Source organism: Piliocolobus tephrosceles, chromosome 12 (genome assembly GCF_002776525.5).
Source record: "Piliocolobus tephrosceles isolate RC106 chromosome 12, ASM277652v3, whole genome shotgun sequence".
Taxonomy (NCBI): domain Eukaryota; kingdom Metazoa; phylum Chordata; class Mammalia; order Primates; family Cercopithecidae; genus Piliocolobus; species Piliocolobus tephrosceles.
Window position 1 is genome coordinate 17758514 of NC_045445.1, and position 23450 is coordinate 17781963.

The 23450-nt window shown below is 41.5% G+C and overlaps 1 protein-coding gene and 1 non-coding gene across 5 annotated transcripts in view; one reads left to right on the forward strand and one right to left on the reverse strand.

Moving 5' to 3' along the window:
- Positions 1–546: 546 nt before the first annotated feature.
- The window catches only part of ARHGEF6 (Rac/Cdc42 guanine nucleotide exchange factor 6), a 126916-nt gene continuing 104012 nt past the window's right edge, over positions 547–23450 (forward strand). The window contains exons 1-2 of one of the 4 annotated variants that reach the window (XM_023198878.2): positions 547–1036; positions 2261–2344. In XM_023198878.2, coding sequence (XP_023054646.1) covers positions 872–1036; positions 2261–2344 — 249 coding nt within the window. In that variant the 5' untranslated portion in view covers positions 547–871. Of the gene's footprint in view, positions 1037–2260; positions 2345–13862; positions 14521–23450 lie in introns of those variants that run through there. The other 3 variants (XM_023198879.1, XM_023198880.3, XM_023198881.3) reach the window with 3 other exon arrangements.
- LOC111531618 lies at positions 7588–7694 on the reverse strand. The gene has a single exon (XR_002728331.1). It is a non-coding gene; the product is annotated as a U6 spliceosomal RNA (small nuclear RNA).

Consider the following 23450-nt stretch of genomic DNA (forward strand, 5'->3'; position numbering starts at 1 on the left):
GTAAACAGGATGTCAGATGTTATCCTTAGCCTATTTCCCTAAACATAGCTTTTTGGCTGCAAAGTAAAATGCCATTCTTCTAGCTTCTGCTTATACACAGTGATGGCTGACAGCAGGCACAATCTTCGTTTGCTTGGCACGTTGTCACCATGCAACTCAACGTGTTTTGCAAGGAATCATCGTGACACACCATCTCTGGGAGATAGTATGAGGACATCCGGTTATTTCTTGGAAGAATTTTCTGCCTACCTTCTTTGAGCCCTGTTGTGCCAGCGTATCTCCCCATGAGGCTCAGATCTGTCTGACCTAAGAGCCAGTTGGCATCGTCCTCCTAACAGAAGCCAGATTTTCACTGGGGCTAGACTATTTATTGACAGTGTTTTCCCAGACTGGCCCATGAGTGTCTCATTTCCAAGGTCCCCTGAAGTGCTGGCTCACCTCTGTTTCCCAAAGCACTTGCTTGCTTGTCTCTCCTCCCTCCCCAGCATCCTTCTCACTTTCTTCCCTTATAACTTCTTGCACTCTGTGTGCGTGTGTGTGTGTGTGTGCGTGTGTGCATGTGTTTTTCTTCTTCTTTTTTTGTCCTAATGAATTTGTTTTACAGCTTTTGAAAAGGAAAAACCAGTGTTATCCAGGATTGTTACATTAATTGTTATCTGTTTCCACATCTTGGAACGTGATCTCTGTGGTTTTAAAATCCCATATTTTGAGTGGGTCCCGCTGTTGTTTGAGAAAAGTTGCTTTAAACCTTTGCTCTGCAAGCACCCGAAGAGAACTCATAAAAAGGAAGACAACAGCAGATGCAATCGCGGATGTGGCTTAGTCCTTGCAGCTGCCCCAGAGTGCTGTTGGGAGTGTACCGTCCTCAGTAATGAATCCAGAAGAACAAATCGTGACATGGCTTATATCTTTGGGAGTTTTAGATTCCCCTAAAAAGACCATCTGTGATCCGGAGGAGTTTTTAAAGTCCTCTCTGAAAAATGGGGTAGTTCTGTGCAAACTGATCAACAGACTCATGCCTGGCTCTGTGGAAAAGGTAAGGGAAATTTGTAGTCTCTTTGGGATTGCTTATCACCAGAGAGCAGCAATCATGTAACTCTTGAGATTTTTCTATTTCCCAGGCCGTGGGAATCTCCTACTTTAATATTTTTCTAAGAGTTAGACATTCTTTCTTACTGTTTTTGTAGTTTGAAAATGTAAGAAAATGAAATGTTATTCTTTAGTAATTGGCCCCCAAATTGTAGTATAGGGAAAACCTGTGACACCACTGGCAATAGGCGACAAGGAGAGCACTCATATCACAAGTATGCTCTATCATGGAGATGCAAGTTACATCTCCTTGTGTACCGAGGACATGTTTTGAACTTGGGCTACTTACGAGTCTGTGGAAAAATGGAATGATTTATAACAGATCTTGGTGGTGTTTTTTGGCAGTTTGACTAAAATCAGTGTAGATTTCCTTTTACAAAAATCCATTGAAGGAGAGACTATATAGCAACTAAGAGAAATAATTCAAAATGTCACATAAAGTTTGTAAAAGCAATAGAAACCAGATATATGTTTCGAATGCAATGTGCGTTCAAAGTGAAACTAACTTTACTCTCTTTAAAACAATTCAAGATTTTTAATAGCTGGAAACCCATGATCACAAGAATAGATAATTTCTTAGGTAGGCACTTTAAGTAGCTTAAAGGTACAATTTTACATTTACTTTCTTAAGGTCATCATGGACTGTGAGTCTATCACTTTTGCCTTCATGAACCAGTTTGTATTTTTATTGAGCAAATAAATTTACTTATAGTTTCTTAAACTTGAGAATGATTAAATAGTGATAAAATGTAAAGAAATGTGATCAAATGTAGAGAACAGCCAAGGGGAAATATAATTTTATTAAATTATCAGGGGGAAGGAGGAGAGAGAGAGGTACCAGGGATTGCTTCCTTTCTTGAAAGAAGAACTAAGCTCAAAAAACTGTCTTGGTCTCCCTAATTTGCCATCAGCACGCTGGAATAGAAGGCATGAGAGAAAGCTTGTAAGTAGACACGACTTGCCACTAAAGGTTTGGTGACATTTGAAACAAAGATCGACCGTTTAGATTTTTGCATCACTTCCTTCAGTGGTTATTTCTCTTCCTGGATTGACAGCAGTGTTGCCCCACACCTTAAGAAGCCTGCTTTCTCTAGTTATCAGCAAATGGTGAATATACTTTGCTTGGCATGGGATGACAATCTCCAAGTGACATTTCACTGTGTTCCTCTAGTTTTGTCTAGATCCCCAAACTGAAGCTGACTGCATCAACAACATCAATGACTTTCTGAAAGGATGTGCAACCCTCCAAGTGGAAGTAAGCCTACCCCGGGTGCCTTCCCTGTTGTTACTGTTTTTTTGCTCTGCTAATCAAGATTGGTAGTAGAAGTACTTGGTTTATTTTCACTGTCATTGGCCACTGAGTTAAACAGAGGTAGCAGAGTGGTGGTCCCCAGTAATGGATTGCTAGTCTGTCTTTTCCAGAAACCAGTTCCAAGCAAAACAAAACAAAATCAAAACTCAAACAATGATGTCTTTTATATACAGCATCCAAGCCCTGTAAACAGGCTTCCAGTGACAGAGCTTGTGTGGGTGTGTTCCCCTACTAAGGGGGAACCAAAAGCAGGCCACTGACTGTTGGAGAGGGTCACTGTAATCCTCCCAAGTTGAGAAAAGAGGAAAGGCCATTGTTACTCCTTCCCATTAACACTTTAGAACAGAGGCCTTGAAAAGCTGAGAGAACTTGGCTCTGAGGTAGAAATTGTGTAGTAAATTTTGTTGCATTATTTTATATTATATGGATCCCTACAGTGTGTATAGGAAGTGTTGCTGAAAGGGAGTTGATACTTCCACATGTGCATCAAGTTGCTTAACTTCTCTGTGCTTCATTATTTTTATCTGTAAAATGGACATGCTAATAGCCAACTCATGGGATTGCTTTAAGAGTCAAATAAGGCTGGGCATGGTGGCTCATGCCTTTAATCCTAGGCCGAGGCAGAAGGATTGCTATAGCCCAGGAGTTTGAGACCAGCCTGGACAGTTTGGTGAAATGGTGACTCTACAAAAAATACAAAAATTAGCCAGGCATGGTGGCGTGTGCCTGTAGTCCCAGCTACTCGGGAGGCTGAGGTGGGAGGATCGCTTGAACCTGAGAGGTGGAGGTTGCAGTGAGCTGTGATCACACCACTGCACTCCAGTCTGAGTGACAGAAAGAGACCCTGTCTCAAAAAAAAGAATCAAATAAGATACTGCATAATAATTTAGGGTCAAGAGCTCCAACCTCATAAGATCTATGAGATAATTTATGTATAGTCCTTAACATAGGGCCTTGGGACAGAAGAAGTACTCTATATTAATAGATTAGCTTTAGTCATATTATCTGTGGATAAATAGTTGTGGTTTAAGCATGGACTCTAGTGCTAAACTTCTTGGGTTCAAATCTCAGTTCTCTCTTACTAGCAGCTTTGTGACCTTGGGCATGTTACTTAACTATGACTCTAGGCCTCAGTCTCCCGACCTACAAAATGGGAATAATAGTGGCACCTAACTCGTAGGATTCATGTGACCTGTTTTAAAAATATTATTTCAATAGTTTGAGGGGAACAGGTAGGTGGTGTTTGGTTACATGGATAAGTTACTTAGTGGTGATTTCTGAGATTTTGGTGCTTCCATCACTTGAGCAGTGTACACTGTACCCAATGTAGAGTCTTTTATCCCTCACCCCACTCCCACCCTTCCCCCTGAGTCCCCAGAGTCCATTATATCATTCTTATGCTTTTGCATCCTCATAGCTTAGCTCCCCCTTATAAATGATACCATATGTTATTTGGTTTTCCATTCCTGAGTTTCTTCCCTTAGAATAATGGTCTCCACCTCCATCCAGGTTGTTACGAATGCCATTATTTTGTTCCTTCTTATGGCTGAGTAGTATTCCATGGTGTGTGTGTGTGTGTGTGTGTGTGTGTGTGTGTATGCATATATATATTACATTTTCTTTACTCGTTGGCTGATGGGCATTTAGGCTGGGTCCGTAACTTTGCAATTGCAAATTGTGCTGCTATAAATATGTGTGTGCAAGTGTCTTTTTCATATAATGACTTCTTTTCCTCTGGGTAGATGCTCAGTAGTAGGATTGCTGGATCAAATGGTAGTTCTACTTTTACTACTTTAAGGAATCTTCATACTTAAGGTTTTCCATAGTGGTTGTACTAGTTTACATTTCCACCTGCAGTGTAGAATTGTTTCCTTTTCACCACATTCATGCCAACATCTAATATTTTTTAGTTTTTTAATTGTGGCCATTTCTGCAGGAGTGAGGTGATATCTCATTGTGGTTTTGATTTGCATTTCCGATGCTTAGTGATGTTGAGCATTTTTTCATGTTTCTTGGCCATTTGTATATGTTCTTTGAGAATTGTCTATTCATGTCCTTAGTCCACTTTTTGATAGGATTATTATTATTATTATTATTATTATTATTATTATTTTTTGAGACTGAGTCTCACTCTGTTGCCCAAGCTGGAGTGTAGTGGTGTGATCTTGGCTCACTGCAACCTCCACCTCCCCGGTTCCAGCGATTCTCCTGCCTCAGCCTCCTGAGTAGCTGGGATCACAGGCGCCCGCCACCACACCTGGCTAATTTTTATATTTTTAGTAGAGACAGGGTTTCACCATGTTGGCCAGGCTGGTCTCAAACTCCTGACCTCAGGTGATCTGCCCATCTCGGTCTCCCAAAGTGCTGGGATTACAGGCGTGAGCCACCATGCCCGGCCTATTTGTTTATTTCTATTATTTATTTATTTATTTATTTATTTTTGCTGATTTGAGTTCCTTGTCGATTTTGGATATTAGACCTTTGTCAGATGCATAGTTTGCGAATATTTTCTCCCACATTGTGAGTTTTCTATTTGCTTTGCTGATTATTTCTTTTGCTGTGCAGAAACTTTTTAGTTTAATTAGATCCCATCTATTTATCTTTGTTTTTGTTGCCTTTGTTTTTGAGTTCTTGGTCATGAACTCTTTGCCTAAGCCAATATCTAGAAGAGTTTTTCCAATGTTATCTTCTAGAATTTTTATGGTTTCAGGTCTTAGATGTAAGTCCTTTATCCATCTTGAGTTGATTTTTGTAGAGAGGTGAGAGATAAGAGATGAGGTGAGAGATGAGGATCCAGGTTCATTCTCCTACATGTGGCTTGCCAATTATCCCAGCACTGTTTGTTGATTAGGGTGTCGTCTCCCCGCTTTATGTTTTTGTTTGCTTTGTCAAAGACCAGTTGGCTGTAAGTATTGGGCTTTATTTCTGGGTTCTCTATTCTGTCTCATTGGTTTATGTGCCTATTTTTATACCACTACCGTGCTGTTTTGGTAACTACAGGCTTGTAGTATAGTTTGAAGTCGGGTCATGTGACGCTTCTAGATTTGTTCTTTTTGCTTAATCTTGCTTTGGCTATGTGTGTTCTTTTTGGGTTTCATATGAATTTTAGGATTGTTTTTTCTAGTTCTGTCAAGAATGATTATGGTATTTTGATGGGAATTGCATTGAATTTGTAGATTGTTTTTAGCAGTATGGTCTTTTTCACAATATTGATTCTACCCATCCATGAGCATGGGATGTGTTTCCATTTGTTTGTGTCATCTATGATTTCTTTCAGCAGTGTTTTGTAGTTTTCCTTGTAGAGATTTTTTCACCTCCTGGGTTAGGTATATGCCTAAGTATATTCTTTTTTTTTGCAGCTGTTGTAAAAGTGGTTGAGTTCTTGATTTGATTCTCAGCTTGGTTGCTGTTGGTGTATAGTAGTGTTACTGACATATTGATTTTGTATCCTGAAACTTTACTGAATTCATTTTTCAGATCTAGGAGCTTTTTGGATGTGTCTTTAAGGTTTTCTAGGTATGCAATCATATCATCAGCAAACAGTGAGAGTTTGACTTCCTCTTTACCGATTTGGATGCCCCTTATTTCTTTCTTTTGTCTGATTGCTCTGGCTAGGACTTCCAGGACTATGTTGAACAGAAATGGTGAAAGGGGGCATCCTTATCTAGTTCCAGTTCTCAGGAAGAATGCTCTCATATTTTCCCTGTTCAATATAATGTTGGCTGTGGGTTTGTCATAGATGGCTTTTATTACCTTAAGGTATGTCCCTTCTATGCTGATTCTGTGGAGGGTTTTAATCATAAAGGGATGCTGGATTTTGTCAAATGCTTTTTCTGCATCTATTGAGATGATCATGTGATTTTTGTTTTTAATTCTGCTTATGTGGTGTATCACATTTATTTACTTGGATGTGTTAAACCAAACCTGCATCCCTGGTATGAAACCCATTTGATCATTGTGTATTATCTTTTTGATATGCTATTGGATTCAGTTAGCTAGTATTTTGTTGAGAATTTTTACATCTGTGTTCATCAGGTGTACCGGTCTGTAGTTTTCTTTTTTGTTATGTCCTCTTCTGGTTTTGGTCTGAGGGTAATACTGGCTTCATAGAATGATTTAGGGAGGATTCTCTCTTTCTCTGTCTTTTGGAATAGTTTTAGTAGGATTGGTACCAATTTTTCTTTGAATGTCCAATAGAATCATGTGACGTTTCAATGAATTCAAATATGTGAAAAGGCCCCAGAAGAGTGCCTGGAATGTAGTAAGTATTCTTGGCGTGGTAGATATTATTATTAGCAATACTAGTAGCTTTGCCCCAGATAAACTTTGCTTCCTTCACCATTTTTCCTAAAGTTAGCCGTAGGACCAGGTTATATCTGACTCAAAATATTTTATTCCATTTTCCCCTATTGCCCAGTTTGCACCTCCTCTCTCAATCTCTGTTTCTTTCTCTCTCGCTGTTTATGTGTGGGTCTGAGTCTGTGACTTTTGAGGTTGGTGTGATGGGCGACCACTTTATATCCCTTATAGAATAATGTCTACTATGGAATTTTCTCTTTTTCTATTATGGTCCAGACTTCAGGAAATTTTACATTTTTCTTTAATAAATACTATGATATTTTCCTTTTTTTTTTTTTTTTTTTTTGTGAGACAAGAGTTTTGCTCTGTCACCCAGTCTGGAGTGCAGTGGTTTCATCTCTGCTCACAGCAACCTCTGCCTCCTGGGCTCAAGCGATTCTCGTGCCTCAGCCTCTCAAGTAGCTGGGATTATAGGCATATACCCGGCTAATTTTTGTATTTTTAGTAGAGACAGAGTTTCACCATGTTAGCCAGGCTGATCTCAAGCTCCTGACCTCAAGTGATCTGCCTGCCTCGGCCTCCCAAAATGCTGGGATTACAGGCATGAGCCACTGCACCTGGCCAATACTATGGTATTTTTTTTTTTTTTTTTTCAAATAAAAACATGGTGAAGTTGCCAATGATTTCTGCATTCTAAAGCTGCCAGAAGGTTTGCCGGGCTTCTTTGCAGTTCTAAGAATACTGGATGATACAGAAATACCTTCCAGGTTAGGCATTGTTCAGGATTTTTCTGATAAATAACGCTTACTCCTTTAAGCACCAATGCTTAAAATATTCTTCCACTTTGAATAGAAATATTTTTTTAAAGTTATGTTTATTACTTTTATTTTTTTATGGGACACTTCAAAAATTTTTGTGTTATTCTTGTGCAGGAGCCATACAAATATTCTCTATCTCATTCCAATTTTAGTATATGGGCTGCTGAAGTGAGCACAAGATAGAAATATTTCTAAAATGTATGTCTTAATTTTCTCCCTTCTTAAATAAGAGACACTGGAAACATTTTTATCTCTTTTTGATAATTCTTGCTGACCTGAACATTATATGAATATTGTAATGAGGCAATATCTGGCATCATGGTTAAGCACATGCCTTCTCTAGTTTGACAGACCTAGATTAGAATCTTGGCTTGGTTAATTACTGGCTGCATAACTCTGGGAAAGTTACTTGACCTCTCTATGCTCCTTTTTCCTTATCTGTATAATGGAGACATTAATAATATCTGCTGTATATGATTGTTTTAAGGATCAAATGAGATAATACATCCAAGGCACTTAATATAGCACTGCACATAAGGCATGCACAATAGCTGTTTTCTGTGGTGTTATTACTAGGTAATGTTCTTTGCATTGCTGTGTGCAAAATTATTCTTGTAAAGGATATATAGGAGCCATATCAAGGCACTCCTAGAAACCAGAAAGAAGACTAATAATCAGTACATAAGGAATGAGACCGAAAGCTGAGCTGGGGAGCATAAAGCAGCCAAGAAGACTCATCATCTTGTCTCAAGCTTCCAGGTAGCTGGAAGACAGACCTAAACATAAATATTTGCAAATGTCACTGGATAGAGTCTCTCTCAGGCCCAAAGTGCCTGGCATAGGACATACCTAATAGATTTTTGTTGACTCTATAAAACCGTAGATGTACAAAAAGCAAGAAGAGCAGGACTTGATTGTTGCTTAGAACACACTATTATTTATCTAAAGAAAAAATACTGACTTGAAATTGTCAGCTTGGAAATGCAGAAAAATGGAGCCACAGATGCAGCACCATACCGACAAATTGAGTATTGGGCTCTGAGGCATGGTGACCACATTAAAAAAACTGTTGCCTTCTGGTCCTCTGGGTGGCCAGTTGGCTTCTCCAAGTGACCTCCATCTGTGTGTTCTCATATGGCTACAATGTCTTAGGGTCCTTAGAGGATCACACATTTAGTAACTGATCAGGAAAGTCTGCTGAGACATCTGGGAACAAAGTGCTCTCTGAAGCATCCCACCATCTTCTTGATCGTGTCCTTTGTAACACAATTGTTTTGTTGTTGTTGTCTGTTTGTTTGAGAAGCAGACTTGCTCTGTCGCCCAGGCTGGAGTGCAGTGGCACAATCTCGGCTCACGGCAACTTTGGCTTCTTAGGTTCAAGTGATTCTCATGCCTCAGCCTCCCAAGTAGCTGGAATTACAGGCTCCTGCGACTATGCCTGACTAAATTTTGTATTTTTAAGTAGAGATGGGGTTTTGCCATGTTGGCCAAGCTCTCCTGGCCTCAAATGATCCACCTGCCTCAGACTCCCAAAAGGCTGGGATTACAGGCGTTAGCCACTATGCCTGGCCCATAAAAGTGTATTAATTAGACATTTTTGTTTTTTATTTTCAATTTTTGTGGGTACATAGCAGGTGTATATATGTGTGGGGTACATGAAGTGTTGTGATACAGGCATGTAATGTGTAATAATTCCATCATGGAGAATGGGGTATCCATACCCTCAAGCATTTGTCCTTTGTGTTACAAACAATTCAATTACACTCTGTAAGTTATTTTAATATGTACAGTTATTATTGACTACAGTCACCCTGTTGTGCTATCAAATAGTAGGCCTTATTCATTCTTTCTTTTTTTTTTTCATTTTTTTGTACCCATTAACCATCCCTACCTCCTTCCCCACTATACTTCTCAGTCTCTGGCAACCTGTCTTCTACTCTCTATGTCCATTAGTTCAATTGTTTTGATTTTTAGATCCCACAAATAAGTGAAGACATGTGATGTTTGTCTTTCTGTACCTGGCTTATTTCACTTAACATAATGACCTTCAGTTCCATCTATGTTGTTGCAAATGACTGATTCTCATTCTTCTTTATGGCTGAGTAGTACTCCATTGTGTATACATACCACATTTTCTTTATCCATTCATTTGTTGGTGGACACTTAGGTTGCTTCCAAATTTAATTTGCGAACAGTGCTATAACAAACACAGGATCGCCGTTATCTCTTCCATATACTGATTTCCTTTCTTTTGGGTAACATACCCAGCAGTGGGATTGCTGGATCGTATGGTAGTTCAATTTTCAGGTTTTTGAGGCACCTCCAAACTGTCCATAATGGTTGTACTAATTTACGTTCCCACCAGCAGTGTATGAGGGTTCCCTTTTCTCCACATCCTCTCTGGCTTTTGTTATTGCCTGTCCAAAAATTTTTAATTTGGATGAAGTCAAATTCATCTCTTTTGTTGCTTGGGCTTTTGGTGTCATATCTAAGAAACTCTTTTGTAATTAAATGTCTTGAAGAATTTTTTTTCCTGTTTTCTTCTAAGAATAATATAGTTTTACATTAAGGTCTTTGATCTATTTTGAGTTAATTTTTGTATATGGTAGGAGATAGGGGTCCAAATTCATTCTTTTGCATATGCACATCCAGTTGTTTCAGTACCATTTGTTGAAAATACAACATTAACCAATTCCTTCATTGAATTGATTAATGTAGCTATGTAGTAAGTTTTAAAAGCAGAAGGTATGAGTCCTTCAACTTTGTTCTTCATTTTCAAAATCACTTTGGCCATTCTGGATCCCTTGCATGTCCATGTGAATTTTAGGATCGGCTTGTCAATTTCTGCAAAAAAGACCAGCTGAGATTTTGATAGTGATTGTGTTCAATCTATAGATTGCTTTGGGGAGTGTTGCCATCTTAATAATATTAAATGTTTGGATCCATGAACATGGGATGTATTTCCACTTATTTGTCTTTAATTTAATTCAGCAATATTTTGTACTTTTCAGTGTACATGTCTTATACCTTCTTGGTTCAATTTATTCCAAAGAATTTTATTATTTTTGGTGTTATAAAAAAAATAGGATTGTTTTCTTGATTTGGTATTTAAATTGTTCACTGCAAATGTATAGAAATATAATTTTTTTTTTTTGAGACAAGATCTTACTCTGTTGCCCAGGCTGGAGTGCAGTGGTGTGATTATAGCTCACTGCAGTCTCAAACTCCTGGGCTCAGGTGATTGTCCTACCTCAGCCACCTGAGTAGCTGTGACCACAGGTGTGGAGCACCATGCTTGGCTAATTTTTGTATTTTTTATAGATACAGGGTTTCACCATGTAGCCCAGGCTGGTCTCAAGCTCCTGCGCTCAAGTGATCTACCTGTCTCAGCCTCCCAAGGTGCTGGGATTACAGGCATGAGCCACGGTGCCTGCCCAATTGATTTTTAATGTTCATCTTGTATTCTTCACTTTGATGAACTTATTCATTAGTCTGAATAGTTTTTTAGTGGATTCCCATATGGTTTGCTTATACAAGAGTATGCCATTGGTAAATAGAGATAGTTTTACTTCTTCCTTTCCAATCTGGATGCCTTTTATTACATTTTCTTCCCTAATTTTTCTGGCTGGAACCTCCGGTACAATGTTTAATAGAAGTGATGAGAGCAGACAGTCTTTCACCATTGATATGATGTTAGATGTGGGTTTTTGGTAAATGCCCTTTATCAGATTGAGGAGGTTTCTTTATATTCTGATTTTGTTATAAATGTTTTGTTTTGTTTTTATCATGAAAAGGGTTTGATTTTGTCAAATGCTTTTTCTACGTCTATTAAAATGACCGCTGGTTTTTGTTTGTTATTATATTTGTGTGCTGTATTACATCAATTGATTTTCATATAATAAATCAATCTTGCATTCCTGGGATAAAAACCAGTAGATTATGTTATATATGCACATAGAAATTTGTGCACATCTGTGATTATTCTTGAAGGATCTTTCTTCATAGAAATTGGATTACTGTGTGAAATTATGATAGATAATGTCAAATTGCCCTACAAAAATGTTAAACCAAGTTACACTCTCACCAATAGTGTACACAGTGTCTTCTTCCTGTCCTTGGCAACACTGGATATTATTTGTCTTTAATGTTTGCTAAACTGATGGATGAAAATGGCACTTCATTTATTGCTGTAATTTGTATTTCATGATTACTAATGAGTTTGAACATCCTCTTATCCCTTTATAGTCTATTTGCATTTCCTTTTTGTGAACCAAATATATCTTTCTTATTTTCTTACAGAATGGAGAAGAAGGCAGGGAAAATGCTCAGGTCCCAAGTGAAAAGTTTCCAGAATATATGGAAGAATCCTCCTGTCTAGGTAGAGGGTTACTGATGTCTCTCAACAACACAAGTTCTAGCAATGGCAGTTTTATTTTTGTGTTGCCCCTGAAGTTGGTGAGAGTTGGGGGCACCTACAATTCTTCTGATCAGTGAAGAATGGCCTAGGTAGTACCTCTTTGACTGCATTGCCCTGGCTACAACTACATGATCGACTGGGTCTCTGAAAACTCTAAACCTATGGTTTTCCTCTTAGCTAATCCTTTCCACTGCCATATCCCCAGAAGGTAATCTGCCTTTGTCCTCTGCCACCATTACTACCAACCCATTGCCAGGGACACCCTACCATCTCCAATTCTGCTCCTGAGCCAAGTTTATTATTTATTTATTTATTTTTGAGATGGAGTCTCGCTCTGTCACCCAGCTGGAATGCAGTGGCGTGATCTAGGCTCACTGCAGTCTCCACCTCCTGGCTTCAAGGGATTCTTGTGCCTCAGCCTCTCAGGTAGCTGGGACTACAGGTGCCCGCCATCGTGCCCGGCTAATTTTTGTATTTTTAGTAGAGACAGGGTTTTCCCATGTTGGCCAGGCTGGTCTCGAATTCTTGACCTCAAGTGACCCATCTGCCTCTGCCTCCCAAAGTCCTGGCTGGGATTACAGTCATGAGCCACCGCACCCAGCCCCAAGTTTATTTTTTAAAAAGATATTTTATTCTGGAGGGATTTCTTTGAATGTATATGAGGTTCAATTAGTACTTATTTCACTTTCTTTCTTCCTCCTTCCCTCTCTTCCTCCTCTCTTACTCCCTCTCTTACTCTCTCTTGCTCTCTTTCTCTTTCTCCCCCTCTCTCTTTCTTTCCAGTACCAGCTGGTAGCAGTATGTTTTTCTCTCTGCCCCCACCCCCTCATTCCCTCCTGTCTCCCTGAGTCACTCCATCTGCCTTGTCACCAGAACAGCATGGGTGCTCTCCCCAAAGTGAGGTTTGTGGGATGGACCATTTGCCATTTCCCCGGGTCTGCTCTGCAGGGAAGGAGTTCTGAAAGTAAGGCAGCTCTACTAATGATCATGAGTCAAGGCTAAATATCTAGCAGCGCAGTGCCTCCTGGGAGAAGTTAGGCACAAGGCCCAGCAACTAACCAGTAGTTGTAATGGGTATCAGCAGATCTTCTTTCAAGCCCTGACCCTGCCACTTGCGTGAAGTCAGGATCTCCTTTTCCAGGCCTCAGTTGAGTCATCTGTAAAGTGAGGAGACTAGAGTAGGGGTTGGGTAATGTCTGATGGTTGTAATGTCTGTTTTTAACTGGCCCATTTCCATCAGTTTCTGCTAGGCAAAGCTTTGCATATTTAGCTGCTCAGTTGGAACTAGTAGGAAGACCAAAGAGGATTTTGGCAAGTTCTTTTCTTCTGTTGTGCAAATCTGACATGCTTAATGGAATTTCCAAGAGTTACATTAAACGTCACCCGAGTCTGGCCATCCTAATGTTTTACAGAGTGCATTGTATTTCTGTAAAAATTAGACTTTGAGTAAGATTTTAAATATTTCCCATCTATCATGAACGTTTTCGTTCTCTCTCATAAGAGACTATTTGATTTGGGGCCTGTTATCGGAAAGGCCGGGAAGGGCATCGAGGATAGTTGGAGGCAGGGTGGTATGTGAAGGGCCTCTGGAGAGCCAGCGCTTCTCGGGTGTCTCAGCGGCTCACCATAGAGTTTGGGGGTTCTGAGTTGCATCTGGGGGTGAGGGAGGAAGCAGGCCACCAGAACGGGCTAGTCCATGAGTCCGGGAATCCCGCCTGAAGCTCTGGCAGTGACCCGCAGCATGCCAGGCACCGGCAGCCCTCCGGTAGGGGCTGAAGCAGGCGGCAGCAGCATGCGCAGTGTGGCCGCCGCCAGTACACCGCGGCTTTTGCTGCTGCCACAGCTACCAGGGCTGCTGCTGCTGCTGCTGCTGCTGCTGCTGCTCTGCCTGCGCCGCTGTCACTTCCAGTTCCTACTTCTGCGATCCAGGTCCGGGTCACTGCTTACCCGCTGCTGGCCCAGTGCCTCCAGGCCGCTTTCCCTCCGCTGCTCGGCTCTGGCTCCGGCTGCGGGGAGGAGGGGACAGGCATGGGCAGCTGAGCGTGGTCTGGAGAAGCCTCGCGGGCTGGCTCCCCCGGCAGTCGCTACCCTCCAGTCGCCGCCCTGCGCACCCTCGCCCGGCTAGCAGCCAGCGCACCCAGCGGGGCGCGCCCCCGGCGCCCCCAGTTCGGCCCCGCGATCCTCCGCCCGCCGAGCGGTACGGCTATGGCAACAAGAACTTGAGGACAAGACTCTGACTTCCCTTTAGATTAAAAAACAGTCTCTGGGCTGGAGAGGTTGCGGGAGCGGCACAGAGTTTGGAGACGGGCGCCCCCTCCTCGCCCGCGTCCAGGCGCAAAGTTGCAGCAGCCCCTCCCCGCTGGGGCGAGCCTAGCCCAGCTCTCCAGTTTCGCCCTGGTGGCGGCCGCGCTCAGGGCAGGGTCCCAGCTCCGGCTAGGTTGATCGGTTCCCGCAGCCTTGGCACAGGCTTGCCCGCCCGCTCGCCGGCCCCGTGACTCGGGAGGGCGAGCGGCTTCCAGGAGGCGGCGGCGGCACGGCTGGAGTGAGGGAGCAGCCGGAGGACAGGCGGGCAGCGGCCGAGCCAGGTGACCTGCCTGGGGGCAAAAGGGTCAGGGGAAGGGGAGCGCGCGAGGGCCCGGGGGTGGGTGCCGAAGGACCCCCTTTGGAGAGGAACCGCCCTTCTTTCCCACTGCCGTGGCTCGCAGCCCCAGCTGCGGGGTCCGTTCTCTGCCAGGGCCTCACAGTTCGCTAAGATCCAGGGTGCCGGGAAGGGGGAGATGGGGGCCGAGGGCGCAGAGCGAGGACGCGCCAAACTTAGGGGCGAGTTGTCCAGCTCTGGCCGCAAGGTTTGCGTCCCACTGGATTCTTTCCTTCCCCCAGAACCAGAGCAGGAGTTAACAGTACCATTTTTAATACTAATTTGATGCCCTCCCAACCCCGAGCATCCATACAGTTGGGGATGTTTTCTGCGTTGAGTACAGAGATCTGTCGCAGAAATGGTTTGTGGATGGAAAAGACCTGTATTCTACAAGCTGTTCCAAAGTGCCTGTAGTTAGTATCAAGTTTTCATTTTCCAGTCATTTAGGAACCCAACAGGTATTTGAGCTATTTCGTTTCTTAGCTCTACGGCAGAGAGCCCTCAAGTTTATCTCTGCCTCTTCAAAGGTCTTATATTTTCATTTTTGATTTGTTATTGTTTTTGGATATAGGGATAACTCACATGATATTTTTACCTTAATGTGTAGTGGGAGTAAAAATACAGTAAATGAATATATTTTCCTCTGCAATTATGTGTATTTTGGTCGATAAAAGCTTTGCATAAACAAAAAAAACCTTACAAAATAGGATAAATTTCAGTTGATGTTCTGTAAAGTATTAATAATTTTAAAGGCAAGATTCAAAGGTTCAAACTGTTTTTTTTTTAAACTTATATTTGCCTGGAAAACTCATAGTGTCCTTGGACTTCCTATCTTAATTTTGACATTGACCATGGTAAGAGGATCTCTGATGACATCATTTGCTCCAGCCACAGTCTGGAATTCTGTGACTGAGAGCACCTCTCTCCAAAACATAAGGCCTGGTCCTGCCCTTGTGCTTCAGCTGAGGCATTTCCAAGGATTTCTCTTCGGCAAAGTATTATGCTACATGTCAGGCAATGCTGCAGTCCCTTCTTACATAATAAGCCAGCTTCAGGCCGGTGTACACTTTGGGTGTGCTTAGAGCAGTTAAAACAAGGGAGTGTTCTGTCTTAGTCTGGGTGCTGGGGCAGATGATTGGAGTTTTGGACAAAGTAGATTTCCAGCTACTATTCTCATATTGCATTTCTTTGGTGCTTAATTTTTTGAATGCCTTCTACTTATTTGAAACTCCCCATGCCCTTGTAAAGGATGTAGGAGAGATGGCATTACTTTCACTTGACAGAGAAACAGAAAAGTTTAGTTAATTGAAGTCATACAGCTTATCACTGGTAGGATCAAAACTCTAACCTGCATCTCCTGCTTTCAGCCTAGGTTTTTTCTTTGTTCTTTTTTTTTTTACTAAAACGTGACATTTTATACAAAAATGTTTTATTTGGCACATTTTATGGATGGTATGTCTTCCAAGCTACTAATTTTTCCTATTCTTTTTTGCCTACTCACATCTCAGCCTTGTCTTTGCTTGTGCAGGGCTGGTGCTGTTCTTAGGGGTAAGGACAAGAGCAGAGTTTCCCAAAGGATGGCCTGTGGTTTGTATTTACCTACAGTCTGCCTCCTCTCCACTCACATTCAGGGATAGCAGGTGCTGAATAGAGTGAGTAGCCAGGGCCCCGAAATTTCTGATATTCATTTGACATCATTAGTCCAAGTGTAATATTACTTCAATCTTTACAAAGAAACTCATTCAGGAGAGGAAATTGAAGAGTATGAGTTTTGTTCCTTTATAGCAATCTGTTTATCACTATGCTTAGGACCGTAGATGCAAAGGAGGAAAAGGAGTTGAGTATCTACCATTTCTCAGGCACCTCCTATGTTCCAGGCACTATGCTAGGTGCTTTAAGTCTATTATCATATTTAACCCTTGCAACACTCCTGGGAGGTAGGTGGCATTGTACTCATTATACCCTGGTGGAAACTAAGGTTTGGAGATGATCCAGACTGATGCCTCATCCTGCCAGTACCAAGAAGAACTGGAATGTAATCACTGATGTACTTGACTCCAGAACTCATTCCCTTTGTCTTGTGCTAGGCTGTTGCCCCCAAAGCTAGTGATAAATATAGGAACACCTAGCTCCTTTGTTTTCAGACATGACTGTACATTGGAGTCACTTGGGATGTTTTTTAAAAATACAAATGTTGGAGTCTTGTAACCCAGAGATTTTGAGCTAATTGGTCTGCAATGAGGCCCAGCCACTGGTATTCCTTTTTTAAAAAGTGCTTAAATCAACTTTATATTTACATTCAGGAAATTGCACAAATCCTAAGTATATAGTTTGGTGAATCTTCACAAACTGACACACTTGTACAGTCTGCACCCTTACTAAGAAACAGAACAGTATCGGTGCCCAGAAGCTATCCTCGTGCCCCTTCCCAGTCACTATGCCTCACCAAGGGGCACTACTATCATGACTATCCACCACTATCAGAGTAGATTCTCTGCCTTCCCGCCTGTTTTGATACTCTATATGAGCAGACTCACACAGTATGTATTCATTTGCATGAGGTTTCTTTCACTCAGCATAATATTTGTACAAGTCACCCATGTTGTTGCAGGTAGTAGTGGTTCACTTTTTTTCTTGCTGTATAATATTTCATTGTATGGATATATCATGTTTTGTTTTTCTGTTCACTTGTTGATGGACATCTACATTGTTTCCAGTTTTCGTTTGCTGTGAACAATGCTGCTATGAAGATCCTTGTGAGTGTCTCCTGGAGAATATGTACACCCATTTCTGTTGGGTTTATGTATTACAGTGGCACTGCTAGGTCATAGGGTCTGCATGTGTTCAGCTTTAGTAGATACTGTCCAGCTGTTTCCCAAGTTGGACAAGCCTCGTGATTTTTTGTTTTGAAAGCTCTGCAAGTGATTCTAATGTGCATCCAGAGTTGAGAACCATTTCCCTGGTTTATCCACAGTTCAGCAACCTAGTGACCTCAAGTGTCTGCCACTAAACTGAGAACCATACAGAAGGAGATCCCAACTTTCTTCTCAGCCTGGAATCTTCTGGACAGTCTTCTCAGCAAAACTGGGCAGCTTACACCCATTTTCCCATAATCCCTTGTGCCAAGCTACCTTTATACTGCTCGTCCACCCCTGCTTTGGTTTATTTGTGAACACATCTGCTAATCTCAGAACTTTTCAAAGGTAGGAACTAGAGCCTGATCATCTTTATTTTATTTCTTTATTTGTTTTGAGACAGAGTCTCGCTCTGTTGCCCAAGCTGGAGTGCAGTGGTGCGATCTCTGCTCACTGCAACCTCCGCCTCCTAGGTACAAGCGATTCTCCTGCCTCAGCTTCCTGAGTAGCTGGGATTACAGGCGCCCGCCACCACACCCGGCTAATTTTTGTATTTTTAGTAGAGGTGGGGTTTCACCATATTGGCCAGGCTGGTCTTGAACTCCTGACCTCAAGTGATCCACCCGACTTGGCCTCCCAAAGTGCTAGGATTACAGGCGTAAGCCACCGTGCCCAGCCCTGATCATCTTTATAACCCTAGCACCCAGTACAGGACATGGCACAGAGCAAGTGCTTAGGAAGGGTTTGTTAGATGAAAGATTGATAGAATGACTGAGTACTCAGAGAAGATCTGGGCTGCAAAAGAGACATCCCATCTTTGCACTAAGAATTATGTACTTTATTCATAGGACACTGCTTCAGGCCCTCGCTCAAAGCCTAATTGCTTTTACTTATCTCAGCATGTTAGCATTATGGGTAATCTGGTTGCTCACCCTGAAACAGATTAGAAATAGCAGATTAGGCCGGGCGCGGTGGCTCAAGCCTGTAATCCCAGCACTTTGGGAGGCCGAGACGGGCGGATCATGAGGTCAGGAGATCGAGACCATCCTGGCTAACGCGGTGAAACCCCGTCTCTACTAAAAAAAAAAAATACAAAAAACTAGCCGGGCGAGGTGGCGGGCGCCTGTAGTCCCAGCTACTCAGGAGGCTGAGGCAGGAGAATGGCGTGAACCCGGGAGGCAGAGCTTGCAGTGAGCCGAGATTGCGCCACTGCGCTCCAGCCTGGGCGACAGAGCGAGACTCCCTCTCAAAAAAAAAAAAAAAAAGAAAGAAATAGCAGATTAAATGAGATGAGGTAAGGTATGTGAAAGCACATTGTAAACTGGAAAATAGCATCTAAATAGAAAGTTGTGATAAAGGGAAATGAGGGGCTGCCGTAGATTAGGTACACTGGCAATGGCAGAAAGTCTATGTATCCATGTATAATGTGGAAGAACGGAAATCAACAGCATGTCAGCAAAGGAGACAGAAAAACTATGAAAAGCAGACCCCCAAACACATAACTCTGGGGACTTTTGATGTGGTGTCAGGCATGCTGTGTGGTCTAGTCGCTGGAATATGTTCCTTTTCCTGCCTTGGTCTGGTTTTGAGTCCTGGTCAGGGCAGCCTTTTTTTCTTCAGAAGTAGTATACCAGTGCAGGGACTATGACCTTGAGCTTTGGACTTGGACTGACCTGATTGGCTACTTATTAGGTATATGCTAACCTCCTAGGAGGTAGTAGTAATACCACTTATTAAGTATATGCTTCTGGCTGGGCGGCTCACGCCTGTAATCCTCGCACTTTGGGAGGCCGAGGCGGGCATATCACTTGAGGTCAGGAGGTCAAGACCAGCCTGACCAACATGATGAAACCCCATCTCTACTAAAAATACAAAAATTAGCCAGGCATGGTGGCATGAGCCTGTAACTGCAGCTACTTGGGAGGCTGAGGCAGGAGAATCGCTTGAACCTGGGAGGCAGAGGTTGCAGTGAGCCAAGATTGTGCCACTGCACTGCAGCCTGGATGACAGAGAGAGACTCTGGTTAAAAAAAAAAAAAAAAAAGTATATGCCTCTTCCTAGGGTTAAATGAAAGAAAGCAAGTAAAGCACTTAGCACTGTCCTTGGCACTGAGTGAATTCTCAATACAAGCTAGTTCCTAATTGGAATTTTAATATATCCCAGTAGATCAGTGTTCTGGGATATATCAGATAAAAAACATTGCATTATTTAAAAAAAAAAGTTCACTTAGTTCAGTTATGTTAAGCTAACTCTGTTTAAGAAGTGAGTCACTGATTTTTAGAAAGATTTCCTTTTGAAGATTTAACATTTAAAAAAATTGAAAGGGTAGGCTGACGTGATGGCACACGCCTGTAATCCCAGCACTTTGGGAGGCCGAGGCGGGAGGATCACCTGAGGTCAGGAGTTCAAGACCAGCCTGGCCAACATGGTGAAACCCCATCTCCACAAAAATACCAAAATTAGCTGAGCATGATGGCAGGTGCCTGTAATCCCATCTACTCAGGAGGCTGAGGCGGGAGAATCACTTGAACCCAGGAGGCGGAGGTTGCAGTGAGCTGAGATTGTGCCATTGCACTCCAGCCTGGGCAACAAGAGCGAAACTCCATCTCAAAAAAAAATAAAAAAAAAATTGGAAGGGTAAACTGTGGGCTTTCCAAGGGTTCTGAGGTTTTACTAGTTACATTTGGAATTTAGACAGGGCTAAAACTTGAAATAGAAAAAACAAAATCCAGCCATCTTGTCTCTCAGTTCTATGCTCTATTCGGCCGAGACCACTTGTTTTTGGGAAAACGTTTTTAAAAATAAAGTCAAAGGTAAAATCCTCAAATATTTTCTAATACTTAACACATCTCTAGAGGGCAAAACAAAGTTGAATATTTCTGGGCGTCTTAGATGACTAGTGATGTCAGACTTGGCCTCTGTTCTCCATGCTTAAAACAGAAATTAATCCTTCAACATTATTAGCATCTTTCACTCACTATTAAAGTGCTTTTGTTTCTGAGTTTAAAAGTCTCTGTGTTTTCATCATAGAAATAATTCAAATTTAGATTACAGCATGTTGAAATGTGTTTAAAATAATTTGGATATTATATTTAATTGGTTTTTATATTTTATTTGGAAGGCTACATAAAGACAGTTTAAATTTCCATGATATTGCAGCCCAGTGATATCCATGGAACAGAGATTGGAATTTTAAACTACAGTTTCAGACAATATACATGCAATCTGAAGAGTCTTAGGACCTCCTTGTAAGAGTTCTTGTTCTTTCCCTAGCTTGTTGCCTTGCTGCTGTTCTCAATGCTTAGCATGGTCAATTTTTAACTGCTGAAAACAATTTGTGTATGGTTTCCTTTATAACAGCTCAGGACTAGAAATGTATTTGGGGATTCAGTTGTAAAGAGGAACTGGAGAAGACAAAGCAACTGAATTCTTCAGAGACTATGAATTATTCAGTTGTTAACCACAGTAACTTCTTGAGCTACCATTTTGTGTTCTAATAATAGAAACAGTTTGGATGGATTCCTCCGGGTATTGAAAAATCAGATCTTTTCATTCTTTTCTAGTCTATGCATAAACTAGAAGAATGTGAGAAAAGACTATTTTCAGTTGCTCATGTTTACCTGGATGAACTAGTTTAATTTTTGTCTTTTAAAACAGACATATTTATTTTAAAATTAAAATAGCTTGAAATTTTAAAATCCACCCCAAAGCAAGATGATCGTTTAAGTTAAGTTAAACAATGCAGTGAATGGTCTTTTATTTTTGGTGATGATTGCCAAAAACCTCCCCCTCTTGCCTTCAGGAAATAAGCAATAAACCTGATGAATTGGGCGTAGTTGAGGGGGAAAATAAAAATCAATGGCTTCTATTTAAGAAACACAGTATGTAATATCTAAAAAAGAAAGCCATTGTTTCTGAATTGGAGTGAATGTACCAAATATATACCAAAAGGAATGCATTTTGTTAGAAAATTTGATTAATTATTAGAATCTTCCTGACTGGAGATGTAAATTATCTTGTTTTAAATCTAACTCACTCTAATTTGGTTTTAATGTTGACTGTAATCCAGGCTGTTTCTGGGGACAACAAAACACAATATACCTCTTTATTCAAACCACACAATCTTGGCCAGCTATCCCCTACTCCAGCCCCGTTCTAACTTGGTCTTAGAGTTATCATTGAGGTGGCCCTCAAGGATCAGTCTGAGAGGTGATGGGATGTTGCCAGCACAGTATAAGGTATGCAGAGAGATTGGTGATGACATCTGGGGTTAGTACCAAGAGGAAATGCAGGGTCGGGTCTTTGAATTGCAAATGAGGAAGTGTGAAGGCACTTGCCAGCTTCTTAGGGCCCTCACTTTACCAGCTTTTTAGAGGAGGTAGTGTATGTCTACTTAGTCCAGAAGCTACTCTGTGTCTGCATTTCAGCACGGGCAATGGCACTTCCTCTGCTGTCAGCTGGAAGAAAGACCTATGACACTAGACATCTGTCCGATTAGCTCCAGGCTTTGTCATACCCTGGCAAACTGGGCCTTATCACACAAAGACATGTATGGGCTTAGAGTGGCTCATCCAAACCAGCATGTAGTCACATATCATTTCTGTTGGACTTCTGGCAGAAGAATTACCTTCCTAATTAAGTTCTACTTAGGCAAATCTGGTAAAATCCAAGCTTTATACTTTCTTGGGGACTTGAATATTATTCCAGAGATCAGACATATCAATTGAGTGAGTGAATAGGGCAACAGGAAAAAGAAGGAATTAAATTAAGGTGAGATAAAATGCAGCAGTTTGCAAAGCGGCAAGTGAAACTATTATTAAGGACTTGTCTCAACCTCGACAATAACAAAGATGTTTCCCTACTTCTTGGAAGCATGGACGTTATTTTAAGAGGCGCTTTTTTTTTTTTTTTTTTTTTTGAGAGAGTCTTGCTCTGTTGCCCAGGCTGGAGTGCAGTGGTGCGATTTTGGCTCACTGTAACCTCCGTCTCTTGAGTTCAAGTGAGTCTCCTGCCTCAGTCTCCCGAGTAGCTGGGATTACAGGGACGTGCCACTACGCCTGGCTAATTTTTTGTATTTTTAGTAGAGCTGGGACTTCACTATGTAGCTCAGGCTGATCTCGAACTCTTGATCTCAAGTGACCCGCCCCCCTTGGCCTCCCAAAGTGCTGGGATTACAGGTGTGAGCCAGCACACTGGTCTTAAGAGGCATCTTTAAGGTGTCAAACTCTTAACATCGTTTATGAAAAGCCCTACCTGTGAAGCAGGCCTGAACACTAATTTGTGTGTTCTTCATGTGGAGGTCTCCAGCAAAAGAGAGGTATGTACTAATAATTTCTGAGAAATGTATGCAAATCAGGAGACTGCAGTCTTTCACTAACAAAAGAAGTTTAACAACTTCTTTGTGAGAATATACATTGTGATAGTGGAAATAAGCATTTACACTGTTTGTAGAACCACTTTGCATTCTCTGAAGAAGGACTGGTATTTGGGAGTGTGTTGTGTATTGGGGCCAATCTTGATTCGAAATTAAAAAATCACCTTCAAGTAGAGACAACAGAATAGAAAATGGTTTTAGAGCTAACATACCTGTGGGTGACTTCATTTGCCAGATTTTATATAGTGTTCTTTTTATTTCTCATCTTAAAACAAATTTATGTGTTACTGCCTGGCATACACACCAGGTGTTCAATAAATATTTGCTGAATGGGTAATGAATGGGTATTTGAATGGAAATGAACTTCTAAAATTTCATTGTAGACAGCTTGTGCATTTAAGAGTCTACATGTAGACGGTCAGGAGTTGACTTTTATTCATAAAAATGACTCTTTAATGAGTAAAAATGAGGACAGAAAGAAAGCTAGATTTCCCCTAAGATAGCATTACTTTTTGCCAAGCTAGAGTACTTGTTTCAAGTTTTTTAAAAATTAAAACAAAGAAAATTAAAGGTGTGAGATACTAGCTCCTGTGATGTCATATGTGTTTGGACGAACGGAGGCAAGATGGTGCACTTCCGGGTTCTTCA